At 31.7% G+C, this 19,918-nt stretch overlaps 1 protein-coding gene across 3 annotated transcripts in view; it reads right to left on the bottom strand.

Annotated features, from left to right (window-relative positions):
* LOC129981001 (calpain-A-like) overlaps positions 1 to 19,918 on the bottom strand; it is a 145,750-nt gene that overhangs the window by 119,656 nt on the left and 6,176 nt on the right. Inside the window, exon 1 of one of the 3 annotated variants that reach the window (XM_056091581.1) lies at positions 16,525 to 16,665. The exons of the other annotated variants lie outside the window; for them this stretch is intronic. Within the exon in view, the coding sequence (XP_055947556.1) occupies positions 16,525 to 16,578 (54 nt within the window). The 5' untranslated portion in view covers positions 16,579 to 16,665. Of the gene's footprint in view, positions 1 to 16,524; positions 16,666 to 19,918 lie in introns of those variants that run through there. 3 annotated transcript variants of the gene reach the window in all.

The following is a 19,918-nucleotide window of genomic DNA, read 5'->3' as shown; positions in this document are numbered from 1 at the left end:
ATCTTCAATATGAAATCATTATATATCGACAGTAAGCAATATATATGGCAAACACATCAATGTCGACAATTCTTTCAGTTTCACAAATGACATTTTAAATTAAAAGGAAAATATATGATTCCTGTCATTAAAAGCGATCCTGTTACTTTTAGCTGCATATGGATGAATAATCTTTTCAAATAAAGAAAAAGAATTCTTCAGAATTCTTAATTCACTGCAATGGCTTCTTAATACACTGCAATCAGGATTCTGCGATAAAGTTTCTAGTTAAAGCGATCATTTCAAAAAACTGTTTCTTTATTACTTTTTCATGTTGTTCTGAGAATTTAGATTCGCTTCAAAGATTTCGAAAATTTAGATGTGACAAACCTTTTTGCATTGTTTGGTTTGGATTAGATAGAATTAGATTAGAATGTATTTTGGTTTGATAATATCGAAGTTACCGATACATTCATTTTTGACAATTGTTTTCTCTTTTGAATTTGAACTTTTGTATTTCATTGTGATACTTTTTTGTATACTTTGTAATGTTGAGTACAAAAAAACCTCACAAATAGTGTCATGCTTGTATTTTAAATATATGAATTAAAATTCTCCTCCTCCGTAGTAGTTACAGTTTTGCACCTTCATAGTAAGTAAATCTGTATCAGTAAATAGATACATAAACCAGTGCTCGCCTGCACTGGTGCTTCAATTGCTGTTTGAATATATTAAAATGCTGACTTAAAAACAGTGACAGTCACACTTCTTAATAAACTATGAACAACATTTATATATGTTACGGTAAATGCGACTAATCCGGTGGTTATGTATAATTGCCGGTGTTTACTCATAATCATGAATAAGTTTAAAAGTGATTAATCGCCGGATTAGTCCATTTACCATAACATATAAAATGCCTGTAAAGTCTCTCTTGGTGAGAGAAAAGGTCATCGCTGCCTGTAAGGAAACAGACTATGTGAATTTAAACGAAAAGGATTTTTTTTTAAACGACTTCAAGCTTTTATTGCTATTGCATCCGAACGCATACAGGATCCCACTCATACAAATTAGAAATGAAAATTCTTCCGTACAAAATCAAAAAGTATGAAATTTCTTATTCAGAGGCATGCATGTGAACGCCGCCTGAATAACCAAAAAAGCTGAAATGCGTGCAAGAATAAGGAACTTAGGGAGGAAGGGAAAATAGTTCCAAGTGTCAGTGTCACGCAAGGGCAAGGGAACAGAGTATTTCGGGCAGCATTCGACACCTGCCACTTAAGCCTGCTTTGCAATCAATAAGAAAGGAATAACCGCACAAAAAGAATAACAGAAGATGAATTATTGAAAATAACGCCCCATTTGCGCTTAAATAAGTTACATACCCAACTCGTCTATATTTGTACCAGTATGCAAACAATCAGAGACGCGAATATCAACTAGCAGACTGGTTAATGGGAGGTTCCTTTTTTATTTTCACGTATACGAAATATTAAAAAAATGTATTAGACGTCAAAAAATTCGAATTCGAGATTTTGACGAATCTCTGTGTTTTAGTTTAGTTTAGTCACAGTTTTGGTATTATGGCTCTGACGCTCTACATATCCGTATGAGAACACAATAACTCAAGCTAGACAGATGAAATTTTGCATATGGTCTTCACGCCAAATTTATGGATTTCTGTCATATTTTGAGCAAAATCTATTCATAGGAAGTTCTGTCAGTCCTATTATTCAAATATAAGTTAACATGATAACTACAAAATGAAGAGATCTAAATGGGTAAAATTTGGTACACAGATTTAAAATTTGTATCGTAGACGCATATTAAACTTTGAGCTAAATCCTACAAGGCATTTACCGTCTGTCTGAACTTTCAGAGCATGTAAATACATAACTCAGAAATGACTTATATATGTCAAATTTGGTATCTGATTTTGTGACAACAATTGTAATTCTATGTCAAATTTTGGTTTCAATCGGTTGGAAAAAAATTAATCTAAAATAGAAATTCACCTTTATTAGAGAGCAAGCGAGATAATTTTGGGGTGATTACTCCCAGTACTTTTTAAGTGCCTTTTTATTGTTGTTTTCAATATTTTGAAAAGAAATCTCACCAAAAAATAAGAAAAATATTTTTAAAAACGAAATCGTGATTAATAAGGAATCCTTCTCTCCATTATGCTGTAACTAATCAATCAAATTTTAATTCTTTATATTTACTTAAATAAAAATGAATGTGTGTAGGTTGGCCCTCTACAGGCTAAACCGTTTTACATAGAGCTGCCAAACTTGGTACATAATTTAAAGAGTGGAAATATTGGCGTGATTTTTAATGTTTTTTGATTAGAATTTCCAATAATTAAAAATGAAACAGAATTTCGTCATCTTTCCAAGATAACTTCCGAAAATATTACAACACAAAAATGGATTTAGCATCTTCTTAAATTTCAAAAATTATAATTCCATTGTTGATATTGTCTTAAATTATAAATTAAGTTTCAATTTTTTAATGTATAAAAAATATTTTAACCCTATTTACCAACAATTTATTTCGCACAAAATAAAAATAAAATTTAATCTACATGAGTACATTAGTTATGCATGGGAAAAGATTAGCTTTTATCAGCATTTTATCACATTGAAAAATGCTCAATTTAAGAAATAAGTTAAATATTACTGCAAATTAAATTCAGAAAAGTGTCATTTTTATTTTTTAAATGTATTTTTTTTCACATTTAAGTGTGTATGATATAAAATAAATATAAAATATGATATTTTCTAAAGATTAAAGGAAGAAAAATTTTTTCTATGATCTTTTATAATATCTATATTATTAATTCAATTATTCAGTTTTATTTAAAACAAACGTGGTTTAATATATATAGAATATGCATTTTAATCAGAGACCAACAGGTAATTTGTAAACCTTTAGTAATAGACATACATATGTTTACAAAACGATCTAAATTAAGTAATTAATTATATTTTATGTCCCTTCTCGGAAAATGACGATTTTTAAATTTTTATATAGATCCTCAGCCCTGTAAATCATATTTAATAAAATAGTCTTGAGACACTAATATTTGAAACAAAAAGAGTTGCACTCCAATAAGCTAAAATCAGTCACTAAAAACTGATTGATTAATGAAAATTAGAATATCACTATACTATAAAAACGGGTATTTTAGACCATCTCATGGATCGTTTCAAAGAAGATACTTAAATCAACACTCAGGGTTTCTCAGGATTGAATGGCCTAAGATTATGAAAATGTTGATTGTTCTAAAATTGTAATATTTAAAACTTTTTAAAGCGATCAGACTGGATCGTAGAAGATAGAAATATTCATTTATTTATTTATTTAAAAGGTTGGATGTCAAAAATATTTCGAAGCATATGTTCATTAGGATCAAAGATTTGTATAAAATTTAGACCAAAATTTTTTGAAATATATTGATAGATCGAAACAAAATAAAATATTTCTATTAACATCATTTAAACGCTTTGAAAGAAAAACTAAAATCTAAATTTTACGGTAAATCTGAGAAGTTTTTTGTTGCATAATTCTTCGAGATATGACATAAATTATGAAACTTTTTCCGTAATGTGCGTAGGACTTCAATGCCGAAGGATTGTTTTCAGTATTCAGATTTTTAAAAAATGTTTTGTTTCAGTAAAAAGTTTTTGTATTGATTGCAACATTGCAACCACTTTCATTTAACCTTCCATTGGGCGCAACTAATCTGTGAGATGAAGTCACATTAATTGAGTACTCATATATACTCAAATACTCATACTAAATATACTCAAATGTAAGTGAAAAGTTCTGTTTAATATGTTTTTTTTAACATACATTCAAAAATTGCATTAATTGAGTACATTAATCTCTTAAATGAATTGCGCCCGACGGAAGGTTAAAGTTGAAAATTTTCCAGCTGCTGATAAAAAATTAGGGAGAGATACATACTGTAGCACAATGAACAGAATGGCTTAAGACCTTCATAATAGCATAATTGAATTGAGTATAAAATGTGAAGCTTAAAAATATTTCTCTAAAGAAACTGTTAAGAGACAAAGTTATATAAAATATTTAATTAAAAATTTTAGCGAACATCAATACTAGCGAACCGGCTGGTTGCCAAAGGCGGCTAATCCCAAATATATTGTAATGCATGTCTCATGAAAGTGACTCACGAAAACCCTTCGGATGACTATGGAGCAATTTAAAAACTGCATATTGACAAAATGAATTAAGATAGTTAAAAAAAAAAAAATTGCAGTTTACAATGAATTTGAGCGAGGAACAAAATATCAGCCACTACTCGTATTTCATATAAAATGAATATACGGTAACTGCACATAGAATTTTTTCAATACTACTTCTTTCTAAACAGTGCATGAATAAACGGTGCCTCGTCTATTAACTCGATTAAAAAAAAAACATATGAAAACATTATGGACCTCATTAATGTATGAGGCTCATAAATAATGATCAAATGTCATTCTGGAAAAATGCCCTGCGTCTCCATTATTAAATCCGTTTTCAAAAATAAATACAGACTAATATCAATGACTCACTTGTTAGTCTTATATCTATATCAACACCCATTTCATTAAGTAGATTGTACGACAGAGACATTCTAATTGCGAAAAAGGACGGAAAAAGGGCAGCCCGTCTGTTCCAATTTCCTTTCCATTTTCATTAGAGTATTCCATGAAGTCTGTTGCTTCTGTCTCCTTTACAAGATGAACATCTTTTTGCTTGCAATGAACCCTTATTCATATCCCCAAAGTGCTGTGTAAGACCCGGCGGGAATAGAGTGACAGTCCCAAGCGAGCTCTTTTCGTGATAAATCCCTCGCTATCACTTTCCATCTTATTAATCCGCCATGTTTTTTAACAGTTGTTCTCATTGCAAGAATGGGTAGATTTTCCGATCTCCGGCGTTGGAAAAGATGCTTATCGTAATGGATTAAAGAATGCCGCCGTTTAAAAGACGGTCACTATTCACTGTCAGATTTTCAATCGCGTCCAACCATTTAAAGCACCTTTTTTTTAATATTAGGAATGAAGAATCTAATAATTGTGAAGGGTGTTACTTCAAATAACGGAAAAGAAATTTACCTCGCAATGCGATGAATGATAAAGTTGAAAATAGTGGATGTTGTGATATATAGTGACAAAAATGGGAAATGTACAGCTACCCTAGGAATCTCGCTTTTTAAAAAGAGTCCTGAAATAAAATATGAGTGTGAAGGGGTCTCGCTTTGAAACCAAACATGAAGAGAGGGAAAAAAATGTAATGTAACAGCCAGGATACATTTTATTCCTGTAATGCCACTGGTGATTAGCAGGAGTGGCTGGTAGAGGGAAACAAAAAATCCGCAACATACTTTGCACACGACAAGTCGGAGGATCATAACAGAGGCTCGCTTCCAATGTCTTGGCAGTGTTGCCAATGCAATACCTTCCCTTCCTCATTTAATTACGATTAAAGAAAACTAGACAGGATAGTACGGGAGCAGGGTAGTTTCAAACCGGATACTCGGGAGTGTACTGTAATAGAATTATTTCCGGATATCTTTAGAAACTGTTACCAATGATTAAAATATGCTTTTGAGTGCTAAGAACTTCTTAAACAGTGCTTCGAATTTTTACTTGAATTGTGGAAAGAATAAAAAAATACACTCTGAGACTTCTCAGATGGCATTTTTTTTCATACTTTTCAATAATTGCAAGAAAAAAAATCTATTAATTACAATAATTTAAAAAAAAGATTTTATTAAAATCTTCTAAATACTGAGCTTTTTCTGTATTTTTTTTGAATGGGTATTCTACTTGATTCCGCTATTTTTATTGCGTAATTAAATTTCATCTATTGACAATCAACAATATAATTTATTCCATTTTCTCTTGGATTAAAAAAAGACGCAAAGAGTTGAAAAGGTGTTCGTCATCTTTTGTTTTGATGTGAAGAAATGAGATAAGCAACGATAGCCAATAAAATTTCAATGAAAATTAATACAATAATTTGTAAATAAAGAAATTCATATATATATTTTTTAAATTGGTGAAATACTCTAAAATGCATATACTGAGCTGTAGGTATTTCCTGTAAACATTACAAAAACATTTTAGTGCTACATTTTTTCAAATTTAGTTGTTGTTTTGTAAGATATTCAGATTTGCATTTCTCTCTTAAAAAAAATTTAAAAGGCATAAAAAACAGAAATGCAGTCATTTCTCTTGGAAAGACATTCGCATACATCAGCACAGTAAACTGAACAAAAAGTCGATTTGCTGATCACTAAAATTGAACCGTAGGAAAACGTTCTGTTTTGATATTCAGTATCTCTGATGAACGCAAACAGTTAAAGTAAATAGTTCGTAACGATGTAAAATATTTCGCAACGATGAGATTTAATTTTATTTTCTTTAAATAAAATAAATTATTATTTTATTTTATTAATTATATGAAGCAGTTTATTTCATTTTATGAATTATTATTATATTCATTTTTAAATAATATAAACATTTAATTTTGATACTAACTAGTATACCATATAAATTCACAAAAATTGATGTAATAATAGGTAAGCTATTTCATTTAACTCTTGTATAAGGCAAATATTTCTGTTGGATGGCTTTAAAGATTCATCGTCTTTTTTGCTCCAAAATATTAATGATTAGCCTTCGAAATCTTTTATTTTTAACATGTTCTACTAATGAACAGGCTGCAGAGAATATTGACGCCCCGTGTCAAGGTTTTCCTTTGTCACGTTTGCCTACATTTCAAAGCTGTGAGTAAAATGCTTTCCACTGCTCGCGAGAATTGCGAAAAGAAATACCACAGTGTCTTTCTCTAATGCGCTTGTAACGTAGGGAACATTTTTCTGGCAGATATTTTAAAAATTGTCTAAAAATTCTTGTTACATCAAAATTTGACTCTATTGCATGACTTTTAATAGATGATCTTTTCTTTTCTTTTTTTTTTTTTGTCTGTAGGCCCACACCACCACTATAAAAGAAAGCAAAGATCACGTACCAAATTTTATCTGTCTAATGCGTTTTTGAATTCACGTGTTCGTAGAGAAATAGGTTGTTGAGCAGACATACGATGTTCTAGTATTCAAGATGAGGGGAGGATCTAAAGTGTAGAGATCCACCAAAATCTCAAGAGAGAATTTTTTGACACAATCCATTTTTTCTGTACTTCGTGAGCGGTAAAGGGAAAGGCTAGGAGGCAAGTACACTGAGCGAGGTGAGTCCTCGGTATGCAAGATAATGAGAATCATTGCTAAACTCGAAAGTATATTCTTTTCGATTCGCAAAATTCACAACATGGTGATTCAATATTTCATTTTTAAAGAATATCCTCCAAACTATGATCAAATCATACGTCACAGTCAAGATATATTTCTTTTGTTGTTGCTTATGGCATTTATCATAGACAAATTCGACAAATTTTTTTTAAAGTCGAAATTTCGTGCCTCTTGTTTCAGCAGCGCCATCTGGGGCCAAGAGTGCGTCTTAGCTACTCATGCATCACAGCCTTTTTCACGGGGCGAACTTCGTTCTTGCATTTCATTCACATATTGTAATTGTAGCATTGTAGAGCTGAATCAGAGAACGATCCACTCTTATCCAGAACCTCCAGAGGTATTACCTCGACTTAGAGGATTTTGTGACTATGACTGATATGTACGTGCACCAGCCACCTATACACGGAGAATCTTCGGCTGCTGTATTCGAACTCACAACCGAAGGGATGCGCATCCAGCGCCCTACTAAACAGGTTATCCCGCCCCTAGACATATTCCTACTCTTCTCCGCCTTCCGTTTCTTTTTCTGTTCCTGAAATTTTGACTAACTTGACATTAAAACGTTTTGGATTACATCTCTCTTTTCAGAGTTTTTTGATGACCAATGTATATAAGCTACGTAATATTTCAAATACTTATTTCGTGTCCTTTTTTTATTTTTATATATTCTTCAATGCAAACTAATAAAAGTACATATAAAAGCAAGTTAACTTATCGAACAGGTTATATTCTCCCCTTAAGAGACCAGAAACTTATGTAACGAAGTGAATGATTGCTGTGATATCTGAATTGGGAGTAATTATCTCTACGAAAGATTTACAGGAAATAAATAATGACTCAGAATCTTTTTTATCGTAGTCGAAAGAGTTTATCGCGGCCTTTTAAATAACCTTTTATGGTAACTACTGTAAAACTGTGGTCACTCTTTCTTATTGAGTCGTGGACACCCACCTTTGTTTATGTCAAGGTTTCGCAGTTATTCTGTCACTTTGACTTTTCATGCGTACCTGATTTTAAGCCAGACATTCTTAATTCCGAAGACCTACATTGAAAGCAGGAAGTATAATTTTACGCTTGAAAGATTCGAACATTTCGAGTTCGTTTCAGGCAAGTGTTTCACAAACAAGAAAATTATATTAAAAGTATGATTAGCATTTTCATTCATAAACGCATCGAACTTCTTTATTTGCATTGACTTAAGATATATCTCGCAAGGCTCGTTGGCTTAAGATATATCGTGCATCACTGAAGTTTAGGTTTGAATGGAATAAATTAATTCTACAAATGTTTCAGTGGGATAATATAAAATAGTGATAAAACTATACAAAAAGTAACTATCTCAAGCAAATCAAATTTTTATTTTTTTTAACAAGAGGAATAAGAATAATCTATCCTTTAGCTGACAGATAGGTGAAATTTCAAAATATTCTTTAAAAAGGAAATGAGCTTAAAAATTAGAAGAAAAAAAACGGAAAATTCTCGGGTGAATTTGTAGTTAGAAGATAAAGTTTGTGGTGTTTTAGACCTTCTAAGTGCTACCTTTCTTGTTTTCCCTTGGCACAAAATCGATCATCGCAGTAGGATAATAAAAAGGACAGGTTACAGAGCGAAGCTATTTACAAGGAAAGAGTTAGAGGAAAAAAAGATTATCATTTAAAAAGTTTAGTGATATAGTGCCAATGCTAGCTCATATATACACTCATGTCCAAAATTAAGGTCAAAAACATAAAATCTGCGAAAAATCAAAAACTATCACAGTGTTGCCACGAAATTTGGCACAGAGGTACTCTACAATGGAAGAAAGAACATAGACACATAACAACACAGAAAAGATTTTAATTGGGAATTAAGAAACAGAGTATATCAAAAAGTGTTACATTATGAATCAGAGATAAAGCTTTTATCTCGGGGAAAGCCTGTCTAATATGGAGTGTGACCATCGTGCGCTGCTATACAGGTTTCATAATGAGCTTTCATACTCTTTATGAGGGTGTCAATAAATGATTTGGGCAACAAAGCTCATTCTTACAAAAGAGCGGCTTTTAACTCTTGGAGGGTATTAGGAGGAGGATTATGCTGTGCAATGGCTCTTCCGAGACCATCCCAAACATGTTCAATAGGATTAAGATCCAGAGATCTCGAGGGCCAGTCCATACGTCGAATATCCTCTTCCTCATCAACGATCTGGGCTCTGTGTGGACGCGCGTTATCGTCCATAAACATGAAGTATGGGCAAAAACACCCCGGAACAACCTCACATAGGCTTCAAGGATCTCATCCCTATAGCGATATGCATTGACACTACCCGCATCGAAGACGTGCAGTGGTGTACGACTCCCAACATTATGCCACACCAGACAAGGATTTCTCTGCCACCAAATCTGTCGATTTCTTTTACGTAGGAGGGATAATAGCGAGCTCCACGCTCTCTCCAGATGAAGATTCGACGAGTGTCACTCTGTGTGTTAAATCTCGACTCATCACTGAAAAGAACATGCCCCCATTCTTGCTGTGCCCAAGACTGATGTATTCGGTACCACAACAACCGGTTTTTTCTGTTGGATGCAGTTAAAGGGACGCACTCAACTGGTCGCTGGGCATACAGGGCCCTCTCTGCTAGACATCTGTATACTGTTTGTCTGGAAATTCTTATTCCAGATGCAGAAGCAAGGTCACGAGCAAGTTGAGGAGCCGTTGTCAGCCTATGCCGTCGTGCGCTTTATGCCAAATAGCGATCCTGTGCAGCTGTCGTTGCTCTGTGACGACATTGGCCGGCCTTCCTGGTTACAGTACTACTTGTTTGGAATTGATTCCACAACCTGGATACCACTTTCGGTACCACTTGTAACCATCGAGCCATCTCCGCTTGAGACTGCCCAGCTTCAAGCCTGCCAACGGATCTCCATCTCAAGGAATCGTCTAAATGATTATGAGAACTCATTCTCACTGGAAACAGGTTAAATTTTTTGTTTTAATGGAATATTCACAAAATGGCAGGTAAAAATCCCAGGTGCTTAAATGGTCTAATTTTAGTAGTTCCTGAAAAACTAATGCTAAACAACATTTTTTCCCACAACAAAGGTTAATATTGTGTTACCGGTCCTTCACAATATATAATATATAATTTGTTTTAATTTTACTGGTAGCCATTTAAAATTACTTTGAAAAACATTTTTGTGACCTTAATTTTGGACATGAGTGTACATACATACATACATACACATAAAAAGGTGCTCATAAACCTATGAAATCCTAGAGTTCTATCTGCTCAGCCAATCGAGACGAAATTTCAGATATTGTTATTTGAAGATAAGCATTATGATTGTAAGAATATAAAACAGGATGTAAACAATAGAGCTCTCACGGTAAAGGTTACACTGAAAAGATTTCTAAGATTTTTGAATGCTAACATCCACTTTTTTTTTCTCAAAATGATTAGCGCATTAGAAAAAAATACAATAAAGAGTGTTAAAACGATACACGTATGATAAAAATTAGCGATGTAAACTTTTGAAAAAAGAGCATTGTGTAGAACAAATGACAAGAAAAGGGCGGACACACACACACAGATTTTTGGAATTCAAATTTTCGTCGTGCCCTCCTTTGCAGATAATAATGCATTGCATTTGGAAGATTTTTGGCTGCAATAATGGATGCAACCTCTCAGTCCGAATCTGTATAACTTCACGACTTATGGCATCTTCCAATTCTGACATATCCCATGGATTTCAGATAATTTCAGAATCAGAAATCTATAGAAGTGAAGTTGGGAGAGCGCTAAGACCGCGAATCTACAAAATTACGGGAGATGACTCTGATCACCGAAGTTCTGCTGTAGCACTTGTTTGTTTTGCACTTGTTGGCGACATGTGGAGAAGTAACATCTTGTATCCATACAATGTCACTAACGATATCCCACTGTTGCATTTCTGCGATTGTGTAATTCTGCAACATAATTGCATACCGAGCATTTTTAATGGAGCACAATTTCATAATTGTTGAAGCGACCATTTCGAAGAAGCACGAATTCAGACTGAACGCGATTACGATGCCACATCACAAAATTACTTTAGCTCTTTGTAAAAGTGATGGCGCCATATCATGAAGATTTTGTTAGCACAAACACAGTTATTGGAGTGAAGGAGAAGAAATGTTCGACATCGGCCCATGATATCCGCAGTAACCACCTATAATTTGTATCATATCTGATGAGAAAAGAATTACCTAAATCGACAGGTTTTGTTCGTTTGGACATGCTGAAATCAATGAGGAAACAACCGCAGAACAGAGCGCAGGGTCTTGAAACTATTTTTTTTCGGTACATCGAAATTACACGGGTGCTATTTCTTGCACTAAGCAATGGAGCTACAGTTATCATATTATGCATTTCCACAACAATTTCTAAAGGAACAGACGGTCGTCCAGATTGTGGTCCATCACATGTGCATGAATTTTCAGTGTGGTCTGTTACAGTACAAATTATTTTGCTAAATGAAGTACAGTTTTAAGGAACATGGCCCTCTTTTGAGCTTATGATATAGCCGATAAATTCATAATGTTTAGATAGCACTTACCACGTTCAAAGAAAATAACTTTATCAATTATCATCATCGTGTCTCCCTTGTGTTACCTTGTTGGATGGTTTGAATACCTGATTGAAGAAGCAATCTTTCCAACCTGCTCATTAAAGGTTTTTCACAAGCTATGCTTTGCACATGGCATTCTGTGATTGATAGTTTTACTGTCTGTTCCCAAGAATTATGCAGAGTGCATCAATGCACCACCTCTCTGTGCTATAATTGGTCCTTTATAGTGATGTTCTTGGCAGAGGTTTTAAGCCGCCAGTTTACTTCTTGCGCGTGTCGTTCCATTGCAAATATGGTTTTCAATGTGTTGGTCATATAATGCAGGAAGAAATGCATACGACACAGGTGTTGCCATACGAAAATTTCGAAATTTTTTCATTGTACACGTAACCCAGAGAGATATATTATTTTAAATCATCACAATCTGAAGTGCATCTTTTCAATTAATAATATCTGAAATCTGATTCCTTCTGATTGGTTGAGCAGGTAAGCCGCTAGGATTCATAAGCTGGAAAAGTTTTTTTTTATAGCCACCTTGAAACCTGATATTACATCCACAGTGTCTGTAAGAAATAGCGAGAGTATTTTTCCCTAAATTTTCTCGTAAACTTATACAAAACAGCACATTCTTCCCTTTGCTTCTCTCTCATTAGAATCCACAATCTCGGAAGGCGATAAAACTTGAAAGTGCGATTGTCTCTCGACTGTCTTTTCGATTATAGGTATCCAATGTGCCCCCTTTATTGCGTTATAATAAAAAGAGAAAATGAACTTGCATCTTAGACACCTTGTTTTTCGCAGATTAAATCCAAAATTTGGTTAATCATAGGACCGCATATCAAGTTTCATTTTCTATGTCATTATATATTTTTTTATTAATGCATTCATATACAGGCCAATAGTCAAATAATCTCTTTGCCGAATTTGGTTCAAAATTTTATTCATTTTTTCATTTCTAATGATAAAATTATGTACCAAATTTTAAACCTATAACTCTTTATCTTATTTAATTATTATATGTACATAAATGCGGACAGACAAACTTTTCGCTGGCGGATCTTTTCGAAAATTTCACCTGCCAATTTGGTGACTAGTAAATATATAAAATATTATGCGTTACTCCTATGTTTTTAGGATTATCGTGTTCACTGTTCTATAAATATAATTTTAATTATGTGTTTTCCTATCGATTGTAAAGCCTTCAAACTCACAAAAATCAATATATTGAATTATTAAACGATTAAAATGTTTTTTTCCCTTTTACGTTTAATATACGCCATGGTAAAAAGATTAAAATTGTTTTGATGATTTTTATATACAAATTGGTCTGTTTCGGAAATCAAAATGAAGGAAATGCATCATTTATAGCTAGTTAGCAAAAGATCTGAAATTTTCGAAGGATTTCTAGCCTACTTGCTGGTATAAATAGCTATTATTATTAGTATTATTAGAATTCACAGCACTCTAGAAATCCGTAAAAAAACATTTTAAAATAAGAACTGAGATGGTAATTTCCATATACAAAATACAGTACTTCGCATGTTATAAACTAAAAGAATATCGATCTCTTCAATTATCTAACATTTAACGTTGTAACATTTCCGTAGCTTTCATTAAAATTTATCTTAAATTTTATTTCATTTTTTTGGAAAAAAAAATTATAAATTTATATTTTAATTAAGCTTGCCTGTTTTTCATTTGCGTTTTGTTCTTAAGAGAATATAGGAAGTTTCAGCTTTTAAACTTAAGGAACCCCGTGAATTTAATAATATAAGAGAAAATCGATTGGAAGTCTTTAAGTGAATTACTTTTTCTTGTATAAGCTATCTTATTTTTATCAGTGCCCTTCTAAAAGCACATTTTTATTTTATTATATAAAATAATAGTAGCAGAAGTATAAAAAATTCATTCATTGTGGTTTAAATAGTATGTACGGTTCTACATAAACATACGTTGTGCTTAAAGCTTCAATTAAGATAAAAAATAAACCACAAATATTCCGTGACCTTATCGGAAAAACAAGGAGAAAATTTATTCAAGATCGTAAACGAATCATCATCAACCAAAACATATTGTCTTTTTTATAAAACCTGCAGCTTGAAACAACTTGAGTTCATCTTTCTTTTTAATTTAGCTACTTTTATTTGCATTTCTCCCACTCGAATACTTGGAAAGTTTGTCATTCATTTATTATCTATTATATGTTTTGCTTTAACATGTATAATAAACTCGTACTTCTATTTTCTTATTCTCATGAAAATTGTAATTAAATATGGAAATTCTAAATGTTAAATTTTTAATAGAAGAAATTACTTGAAGAAAATCAGGTTATGAAGATATTAAGTTACTTTCGTAAAACGATTTTCAAAAAATTATTCAGAACTTATGTTACAGAAATTAAAACTGTATGAAAGCTGACAAATCGTTTGACTATTTCGTTTAACGTTTTCAGTGATTTTTTAAATTTTTTTAGCCCTTTTAATGTTTATAAATTTCTCGAAAGTGTTCCTTGACGTTACAGAAAAATTAATCATGATTTATGGGGAATTTGATTTACAGAACTATTCATAAATAATATATCTTTCCTTCTGTGGATTACTGATAAGCAATATAACTAAAAAATTCTTAGATGAAAGCTAAATAATGATAATTTAAAACTTAAACCAGGTCTCTAAGACTTGACATAGCAAGTGATTTTCACAAATTTAACTATTAATCGCCTTTTTCTGAGGATTTTTATTTTGAAAAATTAATTAATTTGATCCATTAGAACAATCAGTTTATTTATTCATATTTATTTTTATCCTAGATTAATCAATGTTAGCGCTCAATTGTAGCCCGCTATAATACATTAAAAAAAAACCTTAAAAAATATCTCATTCTGCTGAAATTAAGTAAGAAAATTTTGTTTGGTTATATTATTTTTTCGCCGAATTCTTTGTATCCGTGGACATTTTTTTAATACCACTTGTTTAGAATTTCATTTATTTTTTGTACTTGCTTTCATTCTCCAAAAATAATATAATTTCCCTCTGTTTTAATTGTTATTGGAGAAATTATGTTCTATTTTAATTACCGATATCCAGAAAAAAAAATTCTAAGCTTCAGTCCAATTTTAAGCATCACCAATTCAATAATAATTAGAAAAAAGATTATCTTCCAAAATAACTTTACAAAAAAATTACTAGTTAAATATCCCAATATAGCCAGAAAATGTTCCACGCCCGATGAATAAGTTTTGTTTATAATGTGAAACGATGATAACCCTATTAAAGAGCAAAGAGCCACAAATTGCCTATAAATTAAAATTCATTTTTCATTTTTACATTCCAGTTTTACATTTGCAGTTATCAACCACAAATTATGAAAATTATTACAAATCAATTACAATTCAAAAATATGAAAATAAATTGATTACGTGCACGAAAAAAAAAATTTCAATTCATTTCCTGAAATTTTAGATTTAAGAAATGAATTGAAGTAGAATTTTGAAACATAATAAGAAAATGTATGATTTGAACTGTTTCAAAGCTGATAAAATGTGAAAAGCAGCACGTTATTACAAATCAGACATGATAAGACATTATCAAATAGGATAAAGACCTTCAGCTTATATTTATCGTAAAAGGAAAAACTACAATTCAAACGTGTGTTTGATAGACGACAGCGCTGTTGGCTTCATTTCGTGACAGAATTTCACTTATTGAGATGACAAATTTACCCTCAATTTAAAGTAGTTATTTTTATTTTTCACAATCCAACAAGAAGCAAGTCTTGTCTTATGATTCATTGGAATTTGGATTTTTAGCGAAAAGAAAGACTGAATATTTATTGGTCAGCTATTTCCGTAGGAATTTTTTGTGAAAATATTATTCTGAATATTATGTAAAGCAATGAAATGATATTGTTTCCATTTAAAAGCATTTATAGCTTGTGAAATCATGAGTTTTCTGGTATATTTTAAGGAGAAGGAAAAAGTTTTTAACTTCCTGAAATTAGTAAGTATTTTATTTTATTTTTATGCAAGTCTAAAAAAATGCTAAAGAACAATTATTCGAATTACCAAAAACATTTCTATCAATTTGATTTTATACTATAAAAAATGCAATTGTATTCAACAAAATGTTTTACACAAAAAATAATTTGTAAGCACTGTATATATTTTATATTTTTTAATATGACATTTTAAAATTATTTCTTTTAGACATTAATTATTTTTCTATTGTATATTATTTCTTTTTTTAATAAAGATTGTAATGTAATATTATTTTTCATTCACTGAAATTAAATAAAAAGTTAAACCAGATTGCGATAAAAAGTATAAAGTTCCATCATTATAAATGAAACAAAAACAATGAAATTTAATATAATTTTATATACAAAAGAAACCTGAGGAAACGTGTATTTTTTCATATAGAACATATTTTTTTCTCTTCCTCTGGAAAACTATCATTGACAGAGTTAACATATGGAAAGTCTTTTCTGTCTAAAATTTTTTTTAAACCGTTTCCAAATAAAGTTGTCTTCCCGTACAAAATGAAAACTGTTCAAAATGTCAAATCTTTTTCTTTCTGAAAACAGTTTCGGTATCACAAATAGATTATTACGCTCATGAAAAGTTTTTACTTTACTTACCAGGTACACTTGGATCGGATGACTGAACTCTGTTCTCTGAAAGATGTACGGCATGTTGCCGTTTCGTGCTTACAAACTTTAAGGAAAATAAAAACACGTGCACTTAATTCTGGACAGACGGGACGACTTGCCCCTAACCATACCACCGGCCGCCAAAGTACTGCAAGCTGAGAAGGCCATGCGCTGAGATACCATGCACAACAGAAACGATCAATAGAGCTGGGGATGACGTCATACCAGTCACGGTTCTAGTAACACAGATACTACAAAAAAGAAAAATTGCGCGAAAAAAATTCCATTTCAACGAGTTTTTGTTTTCTTTCGAGCCACCCTCACTTAATGACCTGCTGAAGAATTAGGTAAGATCTCAAAAAGAAAGAATGACATAATAGACACTTGATGTTTTGGTTTTCAAGGTCACCTCAGTAGCTTTATGATGGAATAAAATCATTACTGAGTAATTTTTGCAGACGATTCCCCTCGGATATTTGATACTTATTTCCAAACAAAAGATTTCCGGCTTCATAGAAGAATGAAAAGCAAATGCGTGATTAGGTTCTACTTAAAATTGCCCGAGGAAAACAATGCGCGGACTTTTGCTATCAGTTTCGTGCTCTTAATTATCTTTTCAAAAGAAACGCGTTTAATGTTGTAGAGTTTATGAATGAATAACGCACAGAAATAATTTTAAGAACGTTTCGTAGGCGGTTTCTCCGAAGATAAGTAATAATTAAGTTATGATTCATCAAAAAGAAGTTGCAGAGACTCATGTTTTCGTTAGTGAAAACAGATATGTCAAGAAATATGAATACTTTACCCTCATTAGAAATCTAAAATGCTATTCAATGGAAATTGAAAAAATCTCGCTCGTTCTATCGTCGCCTTTCTTATATATATCCACATGAGGAAGTCACTTATATTTTATCTACACCAGCAATGGACAACATATGGCCCACAAAGAAATTCTATCTAAAACTAGCGGCCGATTTAAAATAATAATATAGGAATTTTATATATGTTAGGAAATGTCACTCTTATAGCACGAGGTTATATTTATGGTGAAATATAGACTTCAGAAATACAGTCACAATGTCATTCAACGCAGTAGTAAATGAATTTTTTAAAAGCGAGTTTTATAATAAATTAGGGGTTTCGCCCCTGCTAGCTATTCTCTAAGAGGATTGCAACTCAAATAATGCTTGTTTCCTAGCTATATTGAGGACTCTAACCTATCTAGTGCAGTTATTTACACATGAAAAATCATGGTTGAAATTAAATGATTTACAGATGATTATTATTAAAGATGATTATTATTAATGATTTACAGATGATTATTATTATTGATTTACAGATGATTATTACAAGTTAAAGTAATTTACACACGTAAATTGCATTAACTGGAATCCGTAAAGAGTACAATTTGTTGATTTGATTTTACAATCATTTAGAAGGCAAGTTTAATATTGGCATTTAACTAAAAAAGAAAATTACGAAAACGGAAAAAAAAGGTAAATAGAAGATTCAAGATAGAAAAAGAGAATCCAAATAATAATTTATTTATATAGCGTTGATAAAAAATTTGAGAGTAATTTCTTAACGTAATTACTATAAATAAAAAAAGATCATACATTAAGAAAAATTCTACATTTATTTTCTTTTGATGCTGTTACTTTAATCAAAACAAAATAAAATTGATTGGCCGTGAAAAAGTTTATTTAGTATAATGAAGAAATTATAAAAGCAAACTCTATAGATAAGTGGAACTGACTAAGCAAATTAGAAAAGTAGAAGGCTTTCAAAACCTTCTTCAATCGATTCATTTGCATATTGAAATAATCCATTTTCACGATTTCGATAACATTTAACAATATGGCAGAAATCCTATTTAACCCTTTAACCGGTTGGAAAGTAGAAAATCGCCCTAACAAATCTCTTCTATAACGGTTCGAACGTAGAAATCTTTGGTTATTATACTAAAATCGGCTAAAGCGTAAAAAAAAAAAAAAAAAAAAAAAAATGTTTGTTGAAAATTTTTCTAAGATCAACTCAACTGTAGAAAACCGTCAATGCTTTTCCTTTTTTCAGTAAGGGTCATTTTATGACGATTCAGAAGCTTGATAGCTGATGGTTCATCGGTTAACTCATCGGAAAGAAAATTTAGACAAATTCTATTCGTGGCGTTTGTTTTAGGTTTTAAACTAAAACCATATGGTCTATTAATACATTAATTGAGGTATTCTTGCAAAGTATAGTTAAATAAGCCATTTATGAGGAACCATTTATTTATTTAAATTACATTCCTCTGGACTCAACAATTTTTTTTTTTTTTTCGGCGTGCTCCAAAAAAGTTTGAAAAATCCAGTCTAAATGATATGCAGTCAGATGTGCCATTGTAGCGTCAATAAATTAAAAAATTGAAAAGCACCTAACATGATCTTTTGCCACTGATTACTTGGCATTATTGTTCTTTTATTTTGTAACCGATGGTTTGCGTCGATAATTTCGGAAACTTTTATCTAAAGAAAAGGAACTTCCCTCCATGGCTCAATTCAAAACATCAAATGCCTAGTGGCACCAATTTTATTACAAAGCGATTTTCTTTTCTGGTAATTATAATGTTTTTACAAAACGAATTTTTAATTACAAATAGTATAACTAATGCAGAAATAAACGTATTTAATATTTTTCATAGGAAGAGCAGCAACGCGCGAATAAATAAGTACAATAGCTACAAATATTCTTAAACTTAGACGGCCGCGGTGGCCTGGTAATAAGGCCTCAGGTTCGAGACCCGATTCCACTGAAGAACCGTTGTATAAGCGGGTCTGGTGCACGTTGATTCCTTCGAGGCGAAACGCCCTCCCACTGGTGTGACGTGGAAGTTTAGAGAGGGGGTCCATCTCAGGTGTCGTCCTCGCTATTTGACCGCGGTTCAAAATTGCGAGATTCGTCCCAAAATGACCCTAGTGTTGCTTTAAAACGGCACGTTAATATAACTAAATTCATAAATTTTCACCTAGATGTGGGTAGTAAGGTACAGGTAAAGTAAATTCAATATCTGAAAATACTTGTAACAAAAAATTTTGTGCAATTGGCAAAGCGCACGCTTTTTGTAAAATTTTTGTTAAAATTAAATTTTTCCCCCGTGAAATCGAATATTCAAAAAGCATTTTTTTTTCCTTATCTTCACCCACTTTTAAGAAAGGAATTGACCCGCGTAGTTGAAAAAAAAAATTATTTTAATTTGCATGGATATATTAAATTTCAGTAAACATCTACTTATTTGTTTCAATATCTTTTTAGTATTTAACTTATGACATCCAAAATATATTGCGTAGAAATGAAAAAAAAAATAATAATAAATAAAGTAATATTAAAAATGTATAGTGAATAT

This window comes from Argiope bruennichi, chromosome 8 (assembly GCF_947563725.1).
Source record: "Argiope bruennichi chromosome 8, qqArgBrue1.1, whole genome shotgun sequence".
NCBI lineage: Eukaryota > Metazoa > Arthropoda > Arachnida > Araneae > Araneidae > Argiope > Argiope bruennichi.
Note: the sequence above shows the minus strand (reverse complement) of the source record. Positions and strands in the feature narration are given on the sequence as shown.